The sequence below is a fragment of the Bombyx mandarina genome, chromosome 07, assembly GCF_030267445.1.
Source record: "Bombyx mandarina strain Sakado chromosome 07, ASM3026744v2".
NCBI classification, from domain to species: domain Eukaryota; kingdom Metazoa; phylum Arthropoda; class Insecta; order Lepidoptera; family Bombycidae; genus Bombyx; species Bombyx mandarina.
This window is the reverse complement of record NC_143214.1, coordinates 9,225,581-9,242,226: the sequence shown is the minus strand read 5'-3', so window position 1 is coordinate 9,242,226 and position 16,646 is coordinate 9,225,581. Positions and strand designations below refer to the sequence as shown.

At 39.8% G+C, this 16,646-nt stretch overlaps 2 protein-coding genes across 4 annotated transcripts; both read right to left on the bottom strand.

Annotated features, from left to right (window-relative positions):
• Positions 1–1,975: 1,975 nt before the first annotated feature.
• LOC149502662 (uncharacterized) lies at positions 1,976–8,292 on the bottom strand. 3 transcript variants are annotated; one of them, XR_016323331.1, is made up of 4 exons: positions 8,118–8,285; positions 4,551–4,898; positions 2,503–3,064; positions 1,976–2,311 (listed from the first exon to the last, which is right to left on the bottom strand). XR_016323331.1 is itself a non-coding variant. In XM_089728717.1 (4 exons), exons 1-4 carry the CDS (start codon positions 8,203–8,205, stop codon positions 2,162–2,164), a joined length of 846 nt encoding a protein of 281 aa, XP_089584843.1. In that variant the 5' UTR covers positions 8,206–8,292; the 3' UTR covers positions 1,976–2,161. The 3 variants fall into 3 exon arrangements, 2 of the variants coding, with proteins under 2 accessions (XP_089584843.1, XP_089584844.1); XM_089728717.1 differs by having other exon boundaries at positions 2,805–3,064; positions 8,118–8,292; XM_089728718.1 differs by having other exon boundaries at positions 2,829–3,064; positions 8,118–8,291.
• A 4,098-nt stretch (positions 8,293–12,390) lies between these two features.
• On the bottom strand, positions 12,391–16,161 carry LOC114239367 (trypsin, alkaline A). The gene is made up of 5 exons (XM_028169530.2): positions 16,003–16,161; positions 15,680–15,854; positions 14,643–14,901; positions 13,468–13,626; positions 12,391–12,586 (listed from the first exon to the last, which is right to left on the bottom strand). Exons 1-5 carry the CDS (start codon positions 16,055–16,057, stop codon positions 12,437–12,439), a joined length of 798 nt encoding a protein of 265 aa, XP_028025331.2. The 5' UTR covers positions 16,058–16,161; the 3' UTR covers positions 12,391–12,436.
• Positions 16,162–16,646: the final 485 nt, after the last annotated feature.

Sequence of the window (16,646 nt, the reverse complement as noted above, 5' to 3'; positions counted from 1 at the left end):
TCACGGCAGAAATAAGCAGGGTGGTGGTACCTACCCGCGCGGACTCACAAGAGGTCCTCCCACCAGTAAATTATGAGCAACGCTCTCTTTTTGTCAGATTCTCGCCTTGTGGAAAAACACAACCTTCAATTTCATTATAAAATTAAATTAGATTCTACAAAATATTTATTTGTACATGATTCACGTAATCACACAGAAACATAATACCCAGACTTTAGTATTTCTGGTTCTTTTTTGTTATTTAAATTATCTACGTTATCTTGTAGCGTCAATGTTTTTATCTTAAAATTTTTATAATGGAAACATAATGTTTTAACGGCAGTAAAACAATATTATTGATCGTTATTTAATGGCGTGTAAGATAATAAACTGTATAGGTAGTAATGTATTCTGAATCAATATTATTTTGTCGAATTATTGGTGTTCAGTTAAATATATCCTGTAGCGTGGCATGGACATGTGAGGCGTAGAGAGAAGATGCATGTGACTAGGAGATGTATGGAAATGGTAGTGCAATGGTAGTGGTAGTGCATGACGATATGAGAGAGAGAGAGAGAGGAGTGAGTGTTGATATGACGGCTCATAGAAGAGAATGAAAGAGAAAAATTAGTTCTAAATTAATTCTAGTATCTCAAGGAAGCTGGTTATCCATAACACATTTAGGCTATGCTGTTTCGGCCTAGGAAATGAAATTCACATAATCAAGAGCCTTTAAGATAATGCTTATTTAATTTCTTTATTTATTGTAGAAATGATTGATAGGTTTTATTCTAGCTAACCAATAACAGAGCCACAGAAGATTTTAAAGAAGGGTAAAGTGTAAAAGAATCTATATCTACTATAATATGTTAAAATGCAGCCGAGTACATAAGAACACACATGGTACAAAATAAAACAAACTTATATATGTCGGAGAAGCCACAATTATTAACATCATCATCAGACATCGTAGGGGCGAATAGGGTGATCGAGCTAAGAGAATTAATTAGTACGCCAGTAACGTTTGTTGTCTTAGAACTATTTAGAAATCTTCTTTTGACGTTAGCAAACGAAAACGAATGACAGTTCTTAGGACAGAGGCACCGCTCTTCAAGAAGGCTGGTTGGTAAGTAAGTGTAATGGCGTCTACGCGCCTCCATCGGCTAGGCTCTGTCGTAGCACGAAGTTAGCCGAGTTCCGACGATACCGCAAACATACTGCCATCACATGCTACCAAACTAATTACCGTCTCCGACATATAAATACGAATCAGGAATATATGTAATTAGCTATAAATCGTATATATCATCAATCAATTACGATAACAGGAAACGCTGTTTCGTTTGTCTTTTGAAACATTCGATGTTCTGGCTTCAGATCTTTTAAGTTAGAGTTCTATAATTGTCTTGATGGCTAATGCATCGCCGTATCTTTTTTTATTCATGGGGAATCTCACTTAACGGTTATGCGGCCGTCGGAGGTCGAGACCGGATTATGTCGGACTCAGGCGCCTCCAGAGAGTTCGCAGACCGAAATCTTCGCCCTCTTCCAATTGATCCTAGGAAAATACGCCTTTTGGAAGGCGCGCGAGGCAGCCCGCAGCGTGAGCCGCCCAAGATCCGCCCCGTAGAACTTACTACCGACTTAAGTCCCAAAGAGCTCCTCCTTTCCGATTAAGACGGTACCCACGACGGTTCTACAAAGATGCGCGCCACGACCCGCCGTATTTACTAAGAGTGGGTACCAAAAGCCCGAGAAAAAAGTAGTCAGCCAAGCGTGGCGAGGTAGGTATGAGATAGTTAAAGCTCCCACGCTGACGTGGTGGATTGTGAAGATTAAAATGGAGGAGGAAAAGGATGTGATAGTAACTAGGCCTTGAATTTCGTAATGGAGTACTAAAATTTTCCCATTTTTTAAGGAATTTCAAGAAAATTGTACGTATTTAGATAGATAAGTTTGGAATGCATTCAGTGAATGGCAATCAATAACTGCAATATGTTTTTTCGTGCACATGTCAAAATTACTTTTTATTTATTTACTGATTTAAAAAAGTCATACTTGTACAAATAAGACATTAAAATAGTTAAGTATTTTCGCGATAGTCGAATAGGCTATGAAACAAACTTAAACAAACAATCGATTTATCCTCTGTTATCTATTTATTGTAAGTTTTTTTATCTATTTACGCGGCAGTAGCTGTAGACACAACCCATTGCAAGTATGGAGAGAGTCGGGTATTAATACCCGGGTACCGACCCTGTGCGCAACCTTCGGCCCAAGAGAACACTCCTACTACGGCGCCGTTATCCAAAATAGGGCTTCCATTGTCACCCTGAAACAAAAAAAAAAACAATTCAATGTATTCAATCCAAAAAAGAAGTAATATTATCTTAATCATTTTTAGTATGTATACGTGTTTAGGTTTGTGTGTGTCTATAAAAATTTAATTGGGTACACCGCGTGTAATTCGTTTCCAAATGATTATTGACCACCTGATGGGAGTTTGGAAGAGATCGCTCTTACCTATCATATCAGGCAGCCGATTGTATTTTTTTTGTATTTAATGTTTCACATCATTTTTTTTAGTCTCTCTCTTTTGTTAGTCCTATGTATAGCTTGGTACAATTGTTACTAGCTTTTCAAGGATTTTTTTTTGCCTTAATACCGTTCGATGAAGATTAGATGGTGCGCTAGGAGTTTGTTGATGTACCTAATACATTTTACGACAGAAACAGAGAGTGAAATTTCTTAAAAATTATTTATGACTATTCAATATTTTTTCATTCATTAATGTATTATTAATATCCATTTATTAGTCATCTCACGTCTACAATTTCCAAGTTATATACTATTTTGTGTACGATTCGTCCAATTCCAATTATGGTCCATCGTCCTTGATCAGTCTTAGTTGTATTATCGACTATGAATTCGCAGTTGGGATCGTTTCCCATCCGATCATAATATCGATCGAACGTCGTCTCTGGAGACGATAATTCGCAGCTCTGTAGATCGATAACCAGTCGGGGTAATTTAGGACGAAACGCACTCCCGATCGGAACTTGACAGTGGACTTCGGAATTTGTTTCTGAAAAAATCGAGTTTTTACGTTTTTTTAAGGGATTTTATGACCTGGTAACTAAGAACCTTAAGTCATGTCTGATTTTAGTTTTTATTCTTATTTTTATGAAAAATGATAATATGGAGTGAAATGAAATGAAATGAAGATGATTAATTTGAGACATTAATCAACTCGGATGAAACTAAAGGAAAATAGATGATATTGGATGAAAAATAATATGAGTAAAATTACTGAACATTTACTGAGATTTTTTCAGTGAACTTTTTGGAGGATCCCGAGAAGTTACGTCCAGCGGCTTTTTTTTCATTTTACCACATATGTGCACTTTCACAGATATTAAACAGTTAATAAATCACCGTTATTACACATTTAAACCTGAAGAAACACTAAATAGACAAAATAAAACAAATCCCACAACTTCACTCCTCGCGTTCCCGCCAAAAAGTCTTTACGTATTGTTTGGTTTTTAATGTTGCCATATCGGTAAATATAAAATTTTCTTTTTCTCGGGAGATTGTTTCGTTTATTTACATCAACGAAATACAGCAGGACTATTCTGTGATTCGGATAGTTTCTTACCAAGCGCTTATTTATCCGTCAACGAAAGTGTCGAAAAAGCACAACAAATTACTGAGCTCATCCTAAGGCATCAACTTAGGATGAGCTCAGCTAGTGAATTTACACTATTTAACCATATTTTCTGTAACCCCACCCATAGCTAGGCATTATCTTAAAGGTAATCGATAAAATTGCAAAAACATAAAATCGATCAAGCCAGGAAATTTTGCGAACAAGTCACACTAAAACGATTAGTAGTTAAAGATTCTATTCTCTGCCGTATTTAGTGGTGGTAAGACGTCTTGTGAGTCCGCACGGTTTGGTGCCACCACCCCGCCTATTTCTGCCGTGAAGCAGTAATGCGTTTCGGTTTGAAGGGCGGGGCAGCTGTTGTAACTCTACGGAGACCTTAGAACTCATGTCTCGAGATGGGTGCCGTCGTCTACGTTGTAGATGTCTATGGGCTCCGGTAACCACTTAACACCATGTGGGTTGTGAGCTCGTCCACCCATCTATGCAATAAAAAATAAATAAAAATAAAGCCGAGCCGCTACTGCTAAGCCAATAAGGTGATCACAAGTCGATAGCCAACGAGAGAAATACTACACTATAACACACACACGCACACACGTCGAACCACTTAATACCAGGAGCAGTAAAAGCAATAATATAAATAAACTAGCTGTAACCGTCCGCTTCGCTGGGCATTTAAAATTAACATCATTATTTCTCACCCCCACAAAGATTCTCATCATTAACGCCCCCGCAACTGGTGTAGGGAGTCCAACACTCATATAAATATTAGCCTATCCATTAAGTACATGTATTTTCTACATAGATATCAAGTCAATCGGATGCATGGTTCAGTAGTTATAAGGGAACATCCGTAAAAACACTGTAGATTTATATATTAGTATAGATAAATCGTACTAACCAATAATTTCGACGGTTATTATTTGAAATAGTTCCACCCAATTGCCGTCGATATCTGGGTAGAAGACACTGAGCACCCAATTGCCGTGGTCGCTTTCGATCAGCGGGCCCAGCGTTATTAGCTCCGAACTATCTCTCCTTAGAGACGTGACGTTTATTCTGATATCATCAAAATCGTTTTTAATGTTGCTTTGAATCGACTCCACCGAGTCTAAATCTATGACGTCACCAGTCGGTGCGTACAAATAGTGATGTGAGTATTTCGTTCTGAGATACGGTGCAGATATAGTTATGGTTTCGTTGAGCTTAGTAGAGATAAGCAGCGGCTCCAGCTCTATTTTGGTGTCGTCTGAAACACAAGAGAAATATTTCATTATGTACTTTTTTGCTGGAAAAAATTTCGATCGAAAATGTTGGTGGCGGTTAGATGAAACAAAATAATTGGTTGTCTGTAAAGTCGTTTTACGTGATAACGTCAGTAGGAAAACAGAATGTGTAGCAGAAAATGTTAGAGGAAAGTCTGAAAGTCGCACCTGTGACAGAGAAGTTGAGAAGTGCGTGTTTGGGATGGTATGGGCATGTGATGAGAAGAAATAACAATGAGGTTGGTAAGAGAGCTTTAACTATTGTTACGCCGGTAAGAGTAACGCCATCTATCGCCGAAGAGTCGAACAAATATCGAAGGATCTAGTGGCATCTAGAACGCTCGAGAAGTACAACGCCATCTATTTGTCAGATACCGGAAACAATACTCGAAATGTGTGGAATATTCTCGATAATTCTAGGGCTGTGGTATCGGCTATAAAAGCGTTGCCGAGATTGCAGTCAGTTAGTAAACGGAATTACTCGAAGCGAAATAACGAACGGAGCACCTGAAGCGAAGCGGAAGAAGTAAATTGAAAATTTTAAAGTGTTTTAAGTGTTCTAAGTGTTAATTATAGTGTTAACTTGTAATTCGGTAGAATTTTTATTTATCCCAAACCCCAGCGCGTAACACTTTGAATATGGAAGGCTATCCAGGAAGGGGTAGATTGCGTGAAAGACGATATGTGAAAGAGGGGAGTGAGCGAAGAAATGGTATATGATAGAAGAGAATGGAAGGAGAAAACATGCTCCGACCCCAGGTGAGTGGAATGAAGCAAGAGAATGATGATGGCAGAAATATTCGAATTGTTGGCTCTGACGTCAAGCGAGGAGATTAATCTCTCAAATGTGCCACAAGCCAACGCTTGAGCCGATTGTGCCTCTCTATCGCTTGTTCAGGGCTCTCGCTTGCACGCTCAGGCTCAGGCGAAACGTGACACTTTTTCGTGCGTGCAGGCAGTGCTTACCGATCGTTTAAGACTTTGTCAAAAAATGGAACTGTCAATTTTTTATTCGTCGCGACGTACATATTATTATACGGTCAACGGAATTGCAGTCATGCGGTCTGCGCCTTTGTTAAACCGAATGCAACAGCTAAGTTAACATTTGTTTTTGTCTACAGGCAAGGACAAATTATAAATGAATTGTATTCGTGAACAAACAACTATTGTGAAAGGTTCGGTTTTGTGCAGTGTTCGATCTGAAAACTTCATAAGTTTTCTTATGGGTAATTATGAGCGATTTAACATATTTGTTTAATAAAAAAAAATCGGTTGTCTGTAAAGTCGGTTTACGGACGATAGTTGAACGTGACAACGTCATAAGAAAATACTGATGGAATGGTTTCATTTTTCAATTATCGCAATTATCGTTGCTATAAACAATTGACACCACATTCATTTTTCACTGAACTTCATACTTGACGAAAACATGTAAATGTATTATTGTATAGCAGCTGTCCACGCGGATGCATCGCTCACTCAAGTAGGAGAGAGACAGATGTCGAACGCTGTTGAACGCTGCCGAACGCGGAGGCCGATTGTGCCTCTTTGTCGCTCGTTGCGCGCTCTCGCTTGCACTTCAAGCCTTAAATGGAACGCCCCAGAGCGAGGTAACGCCGCATGAGTCATGTTTTTTCGTGCGTGCAGCCGGCTCCATCGTATTATAAGACGTTGTCACGTCAAAAACTACCATTATTATCTATACATTGCTGCCATCTAATAGGAAGGTCATTTATGCCTTTGCAATAGAACTCTGGTGATCTAGATTCTACAAACTGTGTGATAGCATTTTGTACTGCCTCCTGAGAAGAAAACTTTTCATCACTTAGAAGATTGTCCAAGTCACAAAAAAAATGGCAGTCCGTTGGAGCACGGTCTGCCTAATACGGAGAGTGACGAATGTTTTCTAATGGCAGTTCCTGAAGAGTTAAAACGGTTTCTCGTGCTGTATGAGGTCTCGCGTTATCATGGAGCAATAATGGTGAAGATCGATTCATGAGGCGGGTCTGTTTCCCTTCAAGTTTTGCTATCATTGTTCGGAATTCGGCACAATAGATATCTGCCGTTATTGCTTGACCAGATCGGAGAAACCTATAGTGAAGAACGCCATGCTGAGACCACCAAATAGTTACCATTACCTTTTTAATGGTCATCTTTGCTTTAGGACACTGTTACGGCGTTCGACCTGAGGCCAGCCATTGCATTTTTCGCTTACGGCTATCGTTTTTTTTTTTCTCTACCTATGCTGATAGGCTTGAGAGGCTATTTCAACTTCTCCTTGACGTGGAGGTGAGCTCACGGAGCTCTAACCGGGAGTGTTGTTAACACTGGCCCTAGCAAGAGCAGTGCTTCGCAGAATCTACCATCGGATCGGAAACGCGACCCACTGAGAAGATCCGGTGAGAAACTCAGTGAGCTGTGTATATGGGTTCGTTCGTTAATTCGCTCGACGAGCGAATGAACCCATATACACAGCTCTAAGTAGCAAGCCTTGCTAAGTAGCAAGCCTGAAGTCTGAAGTATAATTTACCAAAATGACCACTGCGTATGCTTGATTTCGTAACATAGCATAGCTTTTGGCTCACGATGGTTTGATGGCTATTTCGATTTTGCTTAATGGTATTTTTACACCCTGTATAAGAATTCAAGGCCAACTAGAAGTAGTCGTAAATTATTTTAAACACTAGTATGACATAAATTATTTTAAGTATCACTTTAAGTGACAAGTGACTGTCACGAGTCATCGCACAAGAACGCTTAAGAATTGCAATCGAATTTTTTAATCTGTTTATTTTGATATGCGCGCAATGTAACACAATAAATAATAAATAAATAAATCAAATTGATTATCTACTGGTGGTAGGACCACTTGTGAGTCCGCGCGGGTAGGTACCACCGCCCTGCCCATTTATGCCGTGAAGCAGTAATGCGTTTCGGTTTGAAGGGTGGTGCAGCCGTTTTAACTATACTGAAACCTTAGAACTTGTATCTCGGGTGGGGGGCGCGTTTACGTTGTAGATGTCTATAGGCTCCAGTAACCACTTAACACCTGATGAGCTGTGAGTTCGTCCAACCATTTAAGCAATAAAAAATAATATTATCTAAAGATATTGGAATCTAAAGGATATAAAAACATTTGAAATGCCAAAATATAAAACTGTGTCAAAAACCACCAAGTATATATACACCGATAAGATACTCACTATGAACAAGATATCGATTGTCGAACGGTACACTGCTGCTCGTAAGAACAATTCGAAGTACGATGGTGACGAAACATCGACCGCGCATGACTGCGATCTCCAGCGCACTGATACGAGAAAGACTTAAGACCGATACTGATACGGGCGTTACGCTTATTTGAACGACTACAATTATTTATTTCAGCGGTATTAAAAGTCATTTGTGTACATACATGTACGCTGAAAAAACAGTACTTTCGTGTTCTTAAAAGAATTCATATTAGGCTGCATAATGTTATCGAGCGTGTTTTTTAAACGTGTTCTGGTAATCTCGAGGGATTATACTAGATTCTCCGGGCGCGTAAATGAGCTCATGGGCCTCTTACCTGCAAAGCAGTGCTTCACAGAATCTGCCACCGGATCGGAAACACGACCCACTGAGAAGATCCGGCGAGAAACTCAGTGGGCTGTGTCTGTGGGCTAATTTACCGAGCCGAGCCTTTCGTCGCAAGGGACGGGCTCGACGAGAACGATGACCGGTGCTTGAGGTACCTAAAAACACCGTTGGTGGATCGGGAGGATCTGAAATGCCTTGTTTAGGGTGACGTCAACTGTTTACCATTCGGTCTGCAGGATCGGGAATGTAGTTACCGGCGGCGACGATGAGAGGGTTCTCGTGTCGTGTCGTTTTTTCGAAATGACACATTGATGCTGACTGTAGATACTTACTGATAGACTCGAGGTCCAGGTGGTCGTGGAGATCCACGTTCCTTACATATCACAGTGTGTCGAGCAACTGACTTGCGATGACACGTGGACAATGTGTTGACTACGGGTTCGTCATTTTTCGATCTAGAAGTCTAAATGAACCCTATCACTTGGGGTAGTGAGCTCTTCTCTCAGAGTCTCCTAGTGATCTAGCAGACGCTTCACTCCAACGGGCGAAGAAGAGAGATTAATATAGACACTGAGCATTGGATATTGAAAATTTCACCGTATACTGGTTACAGTAGCTATCGCTGCCATATCGCATATGTAACATTGAAATGGCTCGATCCGAAATTATTATTTATTTAGTAAACTACAAACGTATAATTGAAGAATTGTAATTGTTTTAGTTTTTCGATTATAATACTTTAAGCTATGCGCTTGTTTTAAAAGCTACGGATAGAGTATGTTTGTCATTTTCCGGAGGGCCAAAACGCTACTTTGAAAAAGCGACGAAACACGATATTCCTCTTATCGTGGCAGTCGCTAATTACTTCTCCGACCTACGCGACGGGGCAACGCAAAGTCGTTGTCGCCCGAAACATGTCTTGTCGGACCCACCGAATCCACTTTCGGTGTTTTTAGGCTCCTCAAGCACCGGCCACCGTAATCAAACGACACGGGAACCCTCTCATCGTGGCCGCCGGCAACTACATTTCCGATCCTGCAGACTGAATGGTAAACAGTCGATGTCGCCCTAAGCACGTCATTTTGGATCTTCCCGATCCACTAACGATGCTCTTAAGTACCTCAAGCAACGGTCACCGTAATCGTCGAACTTCGATGGCAACCTAACCCATGGACACAGCCCACTGAGTTTCTCGTCGGATCTTCTCAGTGGGTCGCGTTTCCGATCCGGTGGTAGGTTTTGCGAAGCATTGTTGCTGGAGCTAGTGTTAGCAAATTCACTCAGGTTGAGCCCGTGAGCTCACCTACCCGCCCGAGCGTTCTTAAGGCAAAAAAAGTTGTTTTCTGGATAAAAGGGGACTGTTTAATTACTTACGGACCGTTTAAGTACTATACTAAGACCTTAGAACTCCTATCTCAAGGTGGGTGGCGGCATTTACGTTGTAGATTTCTATGGGCTCCGGTGACCACTTAACATCAGGTGGTCGTGAGTCGTTCGAAGTATGAATATAATTTTCTTAATTGTTTTAGTTAAGCCACTTTCATTCTAAAGGTACGATATCATTATGTTCTGCGTGTTAAGGGAGTAGCGCATTTTTTTTAGTTTTTTTTTTTATTGCTTACATGGGTGGATGAGCTCACAGTCCACCTGGTGTTAAGTGATTACTGGAGCCCATAGCCATTTACAACGTAAATGCGCCACCCATCTTGAGATATAAGTTCTAAGGTCTCAAGCATTGTTACAACGGCTGCCCTACCCTTCAAGCCGAAACGCATTACTGCTTCACGGCAGAAATAAGCAGGGTGGTGGTACCTACCCGCGCGGACTCACAAGAGGTCCTCCCACCAGTAAATTATGAGCAACGCTCTCTTTTTGTCAGATTCTCGCCTTGTGGAAAAACACAACCTTCAATTTCATTATAAAATTAAATTAGATTCTACAAAATATTTATTTGTACATGATTCACGTAATCACACAGAAACATAATACCCAGACTTTAGTATTTCTGGTTCTTTTTTGTTATTTAAATTATCTACGTTATCTTGTAGCGTCAATGTTTTTATCTTAAAATTTTTATAATGGAAACATAATGTTTTAACGGCAGTAAAACAATATTATTGATCGTTATTTAATGGCGTATAAGATAATAAACTGTATAGGTAGTAATGTATTCTGAATCAATATTATTTTGTCGAATTATTGGTGTTCAGTTAAATATATCCTGTAGCGTGGCATGGACATGTGAGGCGTAGAGAGAAGATGCATGTGACTAGGAGATGTATGGAAATGGTAGTGCAATGGTAGTGGTAGTGCATGACGATATGAGAGAGAGAGAGAGAGGAGTGAGTGTTGATATGACGGCTCATAGAAGAGAATGAAAGAGAAAAATTAGTTCTAAATTAATTCTAGTATCTCAAGGAAGCTGGTTATCCATAACACATTTAGGCTATGCTGTTTCGGCCTAGGAAATGAAATTCACATCATCAAGAGCCTTTAAGATAATGCTTATTTAATTTCTTTATTTATTGTAGAAATGATTGATAGGTTTTATTCTAGCTAACCAATAACAGAGCCACAGAAGATTTTAAAGAAGGGTAAAGTGTAAAAGAATCTATATCTACTATAATATGTTAAAATGCAGCCGAGTACATAAGAACACACATGGTACAAAATAAAACAAACTTCTATATGTCGGAGAAGCCACAATTATTAACACCATCATCAGACATCGTAGGGGCGAATAGGGTGATCGAGCTAAGAGAATTAATTAGTACGCCAGTAACGTTTGTTGTCTTAGAACTATTTAGAAATCTTCTTTTGACGTTAGCAAACGAAAACGAATGACAGTTCTTAGGACAGAGGCACCGCTCTTCAAGAAGGCTGGTTGGTAAGTAAGTGTAATGGCGTCTACGCGCCTCCATCGGTTAGGCTCTGTCGTAGCACGAAGTTAGCCGAGTTCCGACGATACCGCAAACATACTGCCATCACATGCTACCAAACTAATTACCGTCTCCGACATATAAATACGAATCAGGAATATATGTAATTAGCTATAAATCGTATATATCATCAATCAATTACGATAACAGGAAACGCTGTTTCGTTTGTCTTTTGAAACATTCGATGTTCTGGCTTCAGATCTTTTAAGTTAGAGTTCTATAATTGTCTTGATGGCTAATGCATCGCCGTATCTTTTTTTATTCATGGGGAATCTCACTTAACGGTTATGCGGCCGTCGGAGGTCGAGACCGGATTATGTCGGACTCAGGCGCCTCCAGAGAGTTCGCAGACCGAAATCTTCGCCCTCTTCCAATTGATCCTAGGAAAATACGGCTTTTGGAAGGCGCGCGAGGCAGCCCGCAGCGTGAGCCGCCCAAGATCCGCCCCGTAGAACTTACTACCGACTTAAGTCCCAAAGAGCTCCTCCTTTCCGATTAAGACGGTACCCACGACGGTTCTACAAAGATGCGCGCCACGACCCGCCGTATTTACTAAGAGTGGGTACCAAAAGCCCGAGAAAAAAGTAGTCAGCCAAGCGTGGCGAGGTAGGTATGAGATAGTTAAAGCTCCCACGCTGACGTGGTGGATTGTGAAGATTAAAATGGAGGAGGAAAAGGATGTGATAGTAACTAGGCCTTGAATTTCGTAATGGAGTACTAAAGCTTTCCCATTTTTTAAGGTATTTCAAGAAAATTGCACGTATTTAGATAGATAAGTTTGGAATGCATTCAGTGAATGGCAATCAATAACTGCAATATGTTTTTTCGTGCACATGTCAAAATTACTTTTTATTTATTTACTGATTTAAAAAAGTCATACTTGTACAAATAAGACATTAAAATAGTTAAGTATTTTCGCGATAGTCGAATAGGCTATGAAACAAACTTAAACAAACAATCGATTTATCCTCTGTTATCTATTTATTGTAAGTTTTTTTATCTATTTACGCGGCAGTAGCTGTAGACACAACCCATTGCAAGTATGGAGAGAGTCGGGTATTAATACCCGGGTACCGACCCTGTGCGCAACCTTCGGCCCAAGAGAACACTCCTACTACGGCGCCGTTATCCAAAATAGGGCTTCCATTGTCACCCTGAAACAAAAAAAAAAACAATTCAATGTATTCAATCCAAAAAAGAAGTAATATTATCTTAATCATTTTTAGTATGTATACGTGTTTAGGTTTGTGTGTGTCTATAAAAATTTAATTGGGTACACCGCGTGTAATTCGTTTCCAAATGATTATTGACCACCTGATGGGAGTCTGGAAGAGATCGCTCTTACCTATCATATCAGGCAGCCGATTGTATTTTTTTTGTATTTAATGTTTCACATAATTTTTTTTAGTCTCTCTCTTTTGTTAGTCCTATGTATAGCTTGGTACAATTGTTACTAGCTTTTCAAGGATTTTTTTTTGCCTTAATACCGTTCGATGAAGATTAGATGGTGCGCTAGGAGTTTGTTGATGTACCTAATACATTTTACGACAGAAACAGGGAGCGAAATTTCTTAAAAATTATTTATGACTATTCAATATTTTTTCATTCATTAATGTATTATTCGCTGCGTATTTTCCTAAATAAAAACGGTTCTCTGATTGATTAGTGGTGATTCGTTGACGTCGCCCAAAACACTTCATTTCGGATCCTCCCGGTCCACTAACGGTGCTTTTAGGTACCTCAAGCACCGGTCATCGTTCTCGCTGAACCTGTCACTTGCGATGACGGGCTCGACGAGTAAATTAACCCTCAGACACAGCCCACTAAGTTTCTCGCCGGATCTTCTCAGTGGGTCGCTTTTCCGATCCGGTGGTAGATACTGCGAAGCACGGCTCTTGCTAGGGTTCGTGTTAGCAACGTCGTCAGGTTTGAGCCCCGCGAGCTCACCTAGTTAGGGTTACGCTGAAATAGCCTCTCAAGGCTATCAGCTTAGGTAGGAGAAACAAAAAAAAGGTGATTCGTAACGACAAGTTACCTGACATTGTCCTCTGACACCGACATCTAGCCACCCAAGACAGACCATGTCGCTAGCCACCGTGAAGCCTAGTTCGCTGTACCTGTTTGAACATATTTGCTGGTCCACCACCCATATAACAGTACGCCTCAGCTGAACCGAAGACGCTGGATCTGTTGACTTGAACGAATGTACATAATTAATATTCACGATTCTAGAAATACAGAAGGTGTTATTTAGCATGTGCTAGAACGGAAATAGGCTAAAACTTCTTTTAAGAATTGCCTAAAAATATATATAACCTCAACCTAACCTATATAATAAATTGTAGAGCGAACTTGATTTACTTATTTGAGGTGTTTTTTTATAGCTTAGATGGATGAATGAGCTCACAGACTTTCTGGTTAGCGGTCTAGCCCACCTTGAGACATGAGTTCGAAGTCTCAGTTCTAGTTTACTGATGGTAGGACCTCTTGTGAGTTCGCTCGGGTAGGTTTTTTTTTTTATTGCTTAGATGGATGGACGAGCTCACAGCCCACCTGGTGTTAAGTGGTTACTGGAGCCCATAGACATCTACAACGTAAATGCGCCACCCATCTCGAGATATAAGTTCTAAGGTCTCAGTAAAGTTACAATGGCTACCCCACCCTTCGAACCGAAACGCATTACTGCTTCACGGCGGAAATAGGCGGGGTGGTGGTACCTACCCGTGCGGACTCACAAGAGGTCCTACCACCAGTGATTACGCAAATTACAATTTTGTGGGTTTGGTTTTTATTACACGATGTTATTCCTTCACCGTGGAACTCAATCGTAAATATTTGTTGAGTACGTATTTCACTAGAAAAATTGGTACCCGCCTGCGGAATTCGAACACTGGTGCATCGCTACCCTGTGGTAGCGGTGGTATCACCACCCTTCCTATTTCTGCCGTGAAGCAGTAATGCCTTTCGATTTGAAAAGCGGGGCAGCCGAGGCCTTAGAACTTATATCTCAAGGTGGGTGGCGCATTTACATCGTAGATCTCTATGGGCTCCAGGTGGGTTGTGAGCTCGTGCACCCATCCAAGCAATAAAAAAAAGTATGAATTATCTATGGATCTACTCCGGCGGCGGAGTAGAGTTCATCTCCAGATGTCTAGTACGGATTTCATTAGAAAAGTTGATGCGTCAAAAATGTATCGCATCATTACTCACAGATACGGCTCCCCATCCAATCGCTTCAACGGCTTGGTCGTTACTGAAAGTGTAAGTTCGGCCTACAAGGCCTGCAGCTTCGACGAGACCAGCCTCGAACTGAATGTTGAATCTGGTCCTGAGAACGGCAATGTCGTTGGCCCGGGTCGTGGGAGAGAAGCCAGTGTGGGGCGTGATTCGGCTTATGATATAGATCATTCCTCCAGAGTTACTGTAGGCTGAGCCAACTCTGGCCCGCCACAAGACCACTTCGTGGGCACTACAAAAAAAAACCAATAATTATCGACGTTTAGTGTTTAATTGTGTTTTTTTTGGGATTGGACAGCCCTTATTGACCCAAAGTGAATCAAAACTAAATTTACGATATATTATTACGTGAAGCAAAAACTTTGTATCCCTTTTTACGAAAATTGCGTGGACGGAGGAGTATGAAATTTCCCACACTTATAGAGAATATAGAGAAGGAGTGCAGAATGTTAATATTTTCTTAAATTATGCATAAAAAATACATTAAATCAATAAAAAAAAACATTACACACACTACCATGTATTTGACATACACACGTATGCATACTATTTGTTTATTGTCAAACTTTTCTTATTGTTTAAAGTCTGTGGTCAATTGACAACAGATTAATATTGTTTATCTTTATTAATATTAGTGTAGTCTTGGCTAAATCTGTGATTATAGAAGTATAATAGTCTTTGACAATAGAATCATAACAGTGTACAAACTTATAATATCAATTAATTATAGTCGAATTTCGACTACGGGGGGACCACTAGTTTACGATAAAAAGAGTACTTGTGATTTAAAGTTGATAGTTCGTAATAATTCCTTCATTATTTAAACACCCATACCTTGACTTTCACGCGAAAGAAAAGAAGCCAGAAAAGAAACTGAACGGAAACATCATTCATGCGGTCGATAAAATTTTTCCTAACTGACTAACTTAACTAATTTTCCTGCCTAACTCTCCATCGTATTTTTACCTTCATTACCTTTACGAGAGTGCTTTGAGCCCCAAAATACTCACTTGTTTCCAGTATAAAAACAAGAAGCTGCCGACAAAATTGCATTTCTCGTTAGAATACTGCCCCCGCATCTATGAGTGAACACACCGCTTCCGGGATTGTTCAATAAAGCCGTAGCAAATGGATAAGATGTAATCGGAACTAGCGTCCCTCCTCCTATTCTCTGACTTGGATCATCTGGAGAAAGATATATTCCTTAAACAACTTTAGTTAGCTACGTAGACATTAAAATGTAAAATAAGTAAAACCAGTTTTGTAATAAGAGTTCGCTTTTTTTATTATTGTTGATAACGATACACTTGTGTAAAAAGAATGTTTTAATTACCTGTAGCAGACACTGCACTCACGTACAAGAAAAACAATGTAATTATACTGTTCATTCTTGCACGTTTTGGTCGCGACTAATCAACAATACGTTTTAATCGCAAAATAATCGACACTATCATTCAAATTAGAGTTTATCTAAAAGAAAATACATTTAATGATTTCCACCTTGAAATTATTATCTATAATCGAAATAATGGACAGGTCTCTCGTAGGCCACATAACAATTGATAATAGCTTTGATATGATTGAATTTAAATACATCATATCTAAGAACAGAGTGTGTTTAATGTGTCGGCAGTCTTTTGAAATACGCAATAGCCTTGATTGTGACTAATAATTTGGACTACGTCTCAATACAACCGTCAGCTGAAGCTTGACTCGTCATAACTGAGGAATAATGATAACAAGATATTATATCTTTGCAATGAACGCGCTGTGAACTTTGATCTTTGTGCTTAGTTTCAGTTTTTTAACGTTCTCGATAGCGTTAAAGTTAACTTAAAGAACAATGGCAGCTTTCTATACAACATTTTACCTGATATCTATTTGAGGCGTCTTGAAACAAAAAAATACTAAAACGATAGGAATAACATAGCTTAAGCTTAATCAGAAATATTTTTGGTATTAGAAAGTCACAAAAAA

Excerpts from the sequence above, each read along its gene's own strand:
- LOC149502662 (XM_089728717.1), bottom strand. The coding sequence starts at position 8,205 with ATGCGCGGTCGATGTTTCGTCACCATCGTACTTCGAATTGTTCTTACG. Across the intron at positions 3,065-4,550 it reads AATAACCGTCGAAATTATTG|AAACAAATTCCGAAGTCCAC; the intron begins GTTAGTACGATT and ends CGATTTTTTCAG. Across the intron at positions 2,312-2,804 it reads ATAACTTGGAAATTGTAGAC|GGTGACAATGGAAGCCCTAT; the intron begins GTGAGATGACTA and ends TTTTTGTTTCAG.
- LOC114239367 (XM_028169530.2), bottom strand. The coding sequence starts at position 16,057 with ATGAACAGTATAATTACATTGTTTTTCTTGTACGTGAGTGCAGTGTCT. Across the intron at positions 14,902-15,679 it reads TGTTTTTATACTGGAAACAA|TGCCCACGAAGTGGTCTTGT; the intron begins GTGAGTATTTTG and ends TTTTTTTTGTAG. Across the intron at positions 13,627-14,642 it reads TTGGATGGGGAGCCGTATCT|TCAACAGATCCAGCGTCTTC; the intron begins GTGAGTAATGAT and ends CATTCGTTCAAG.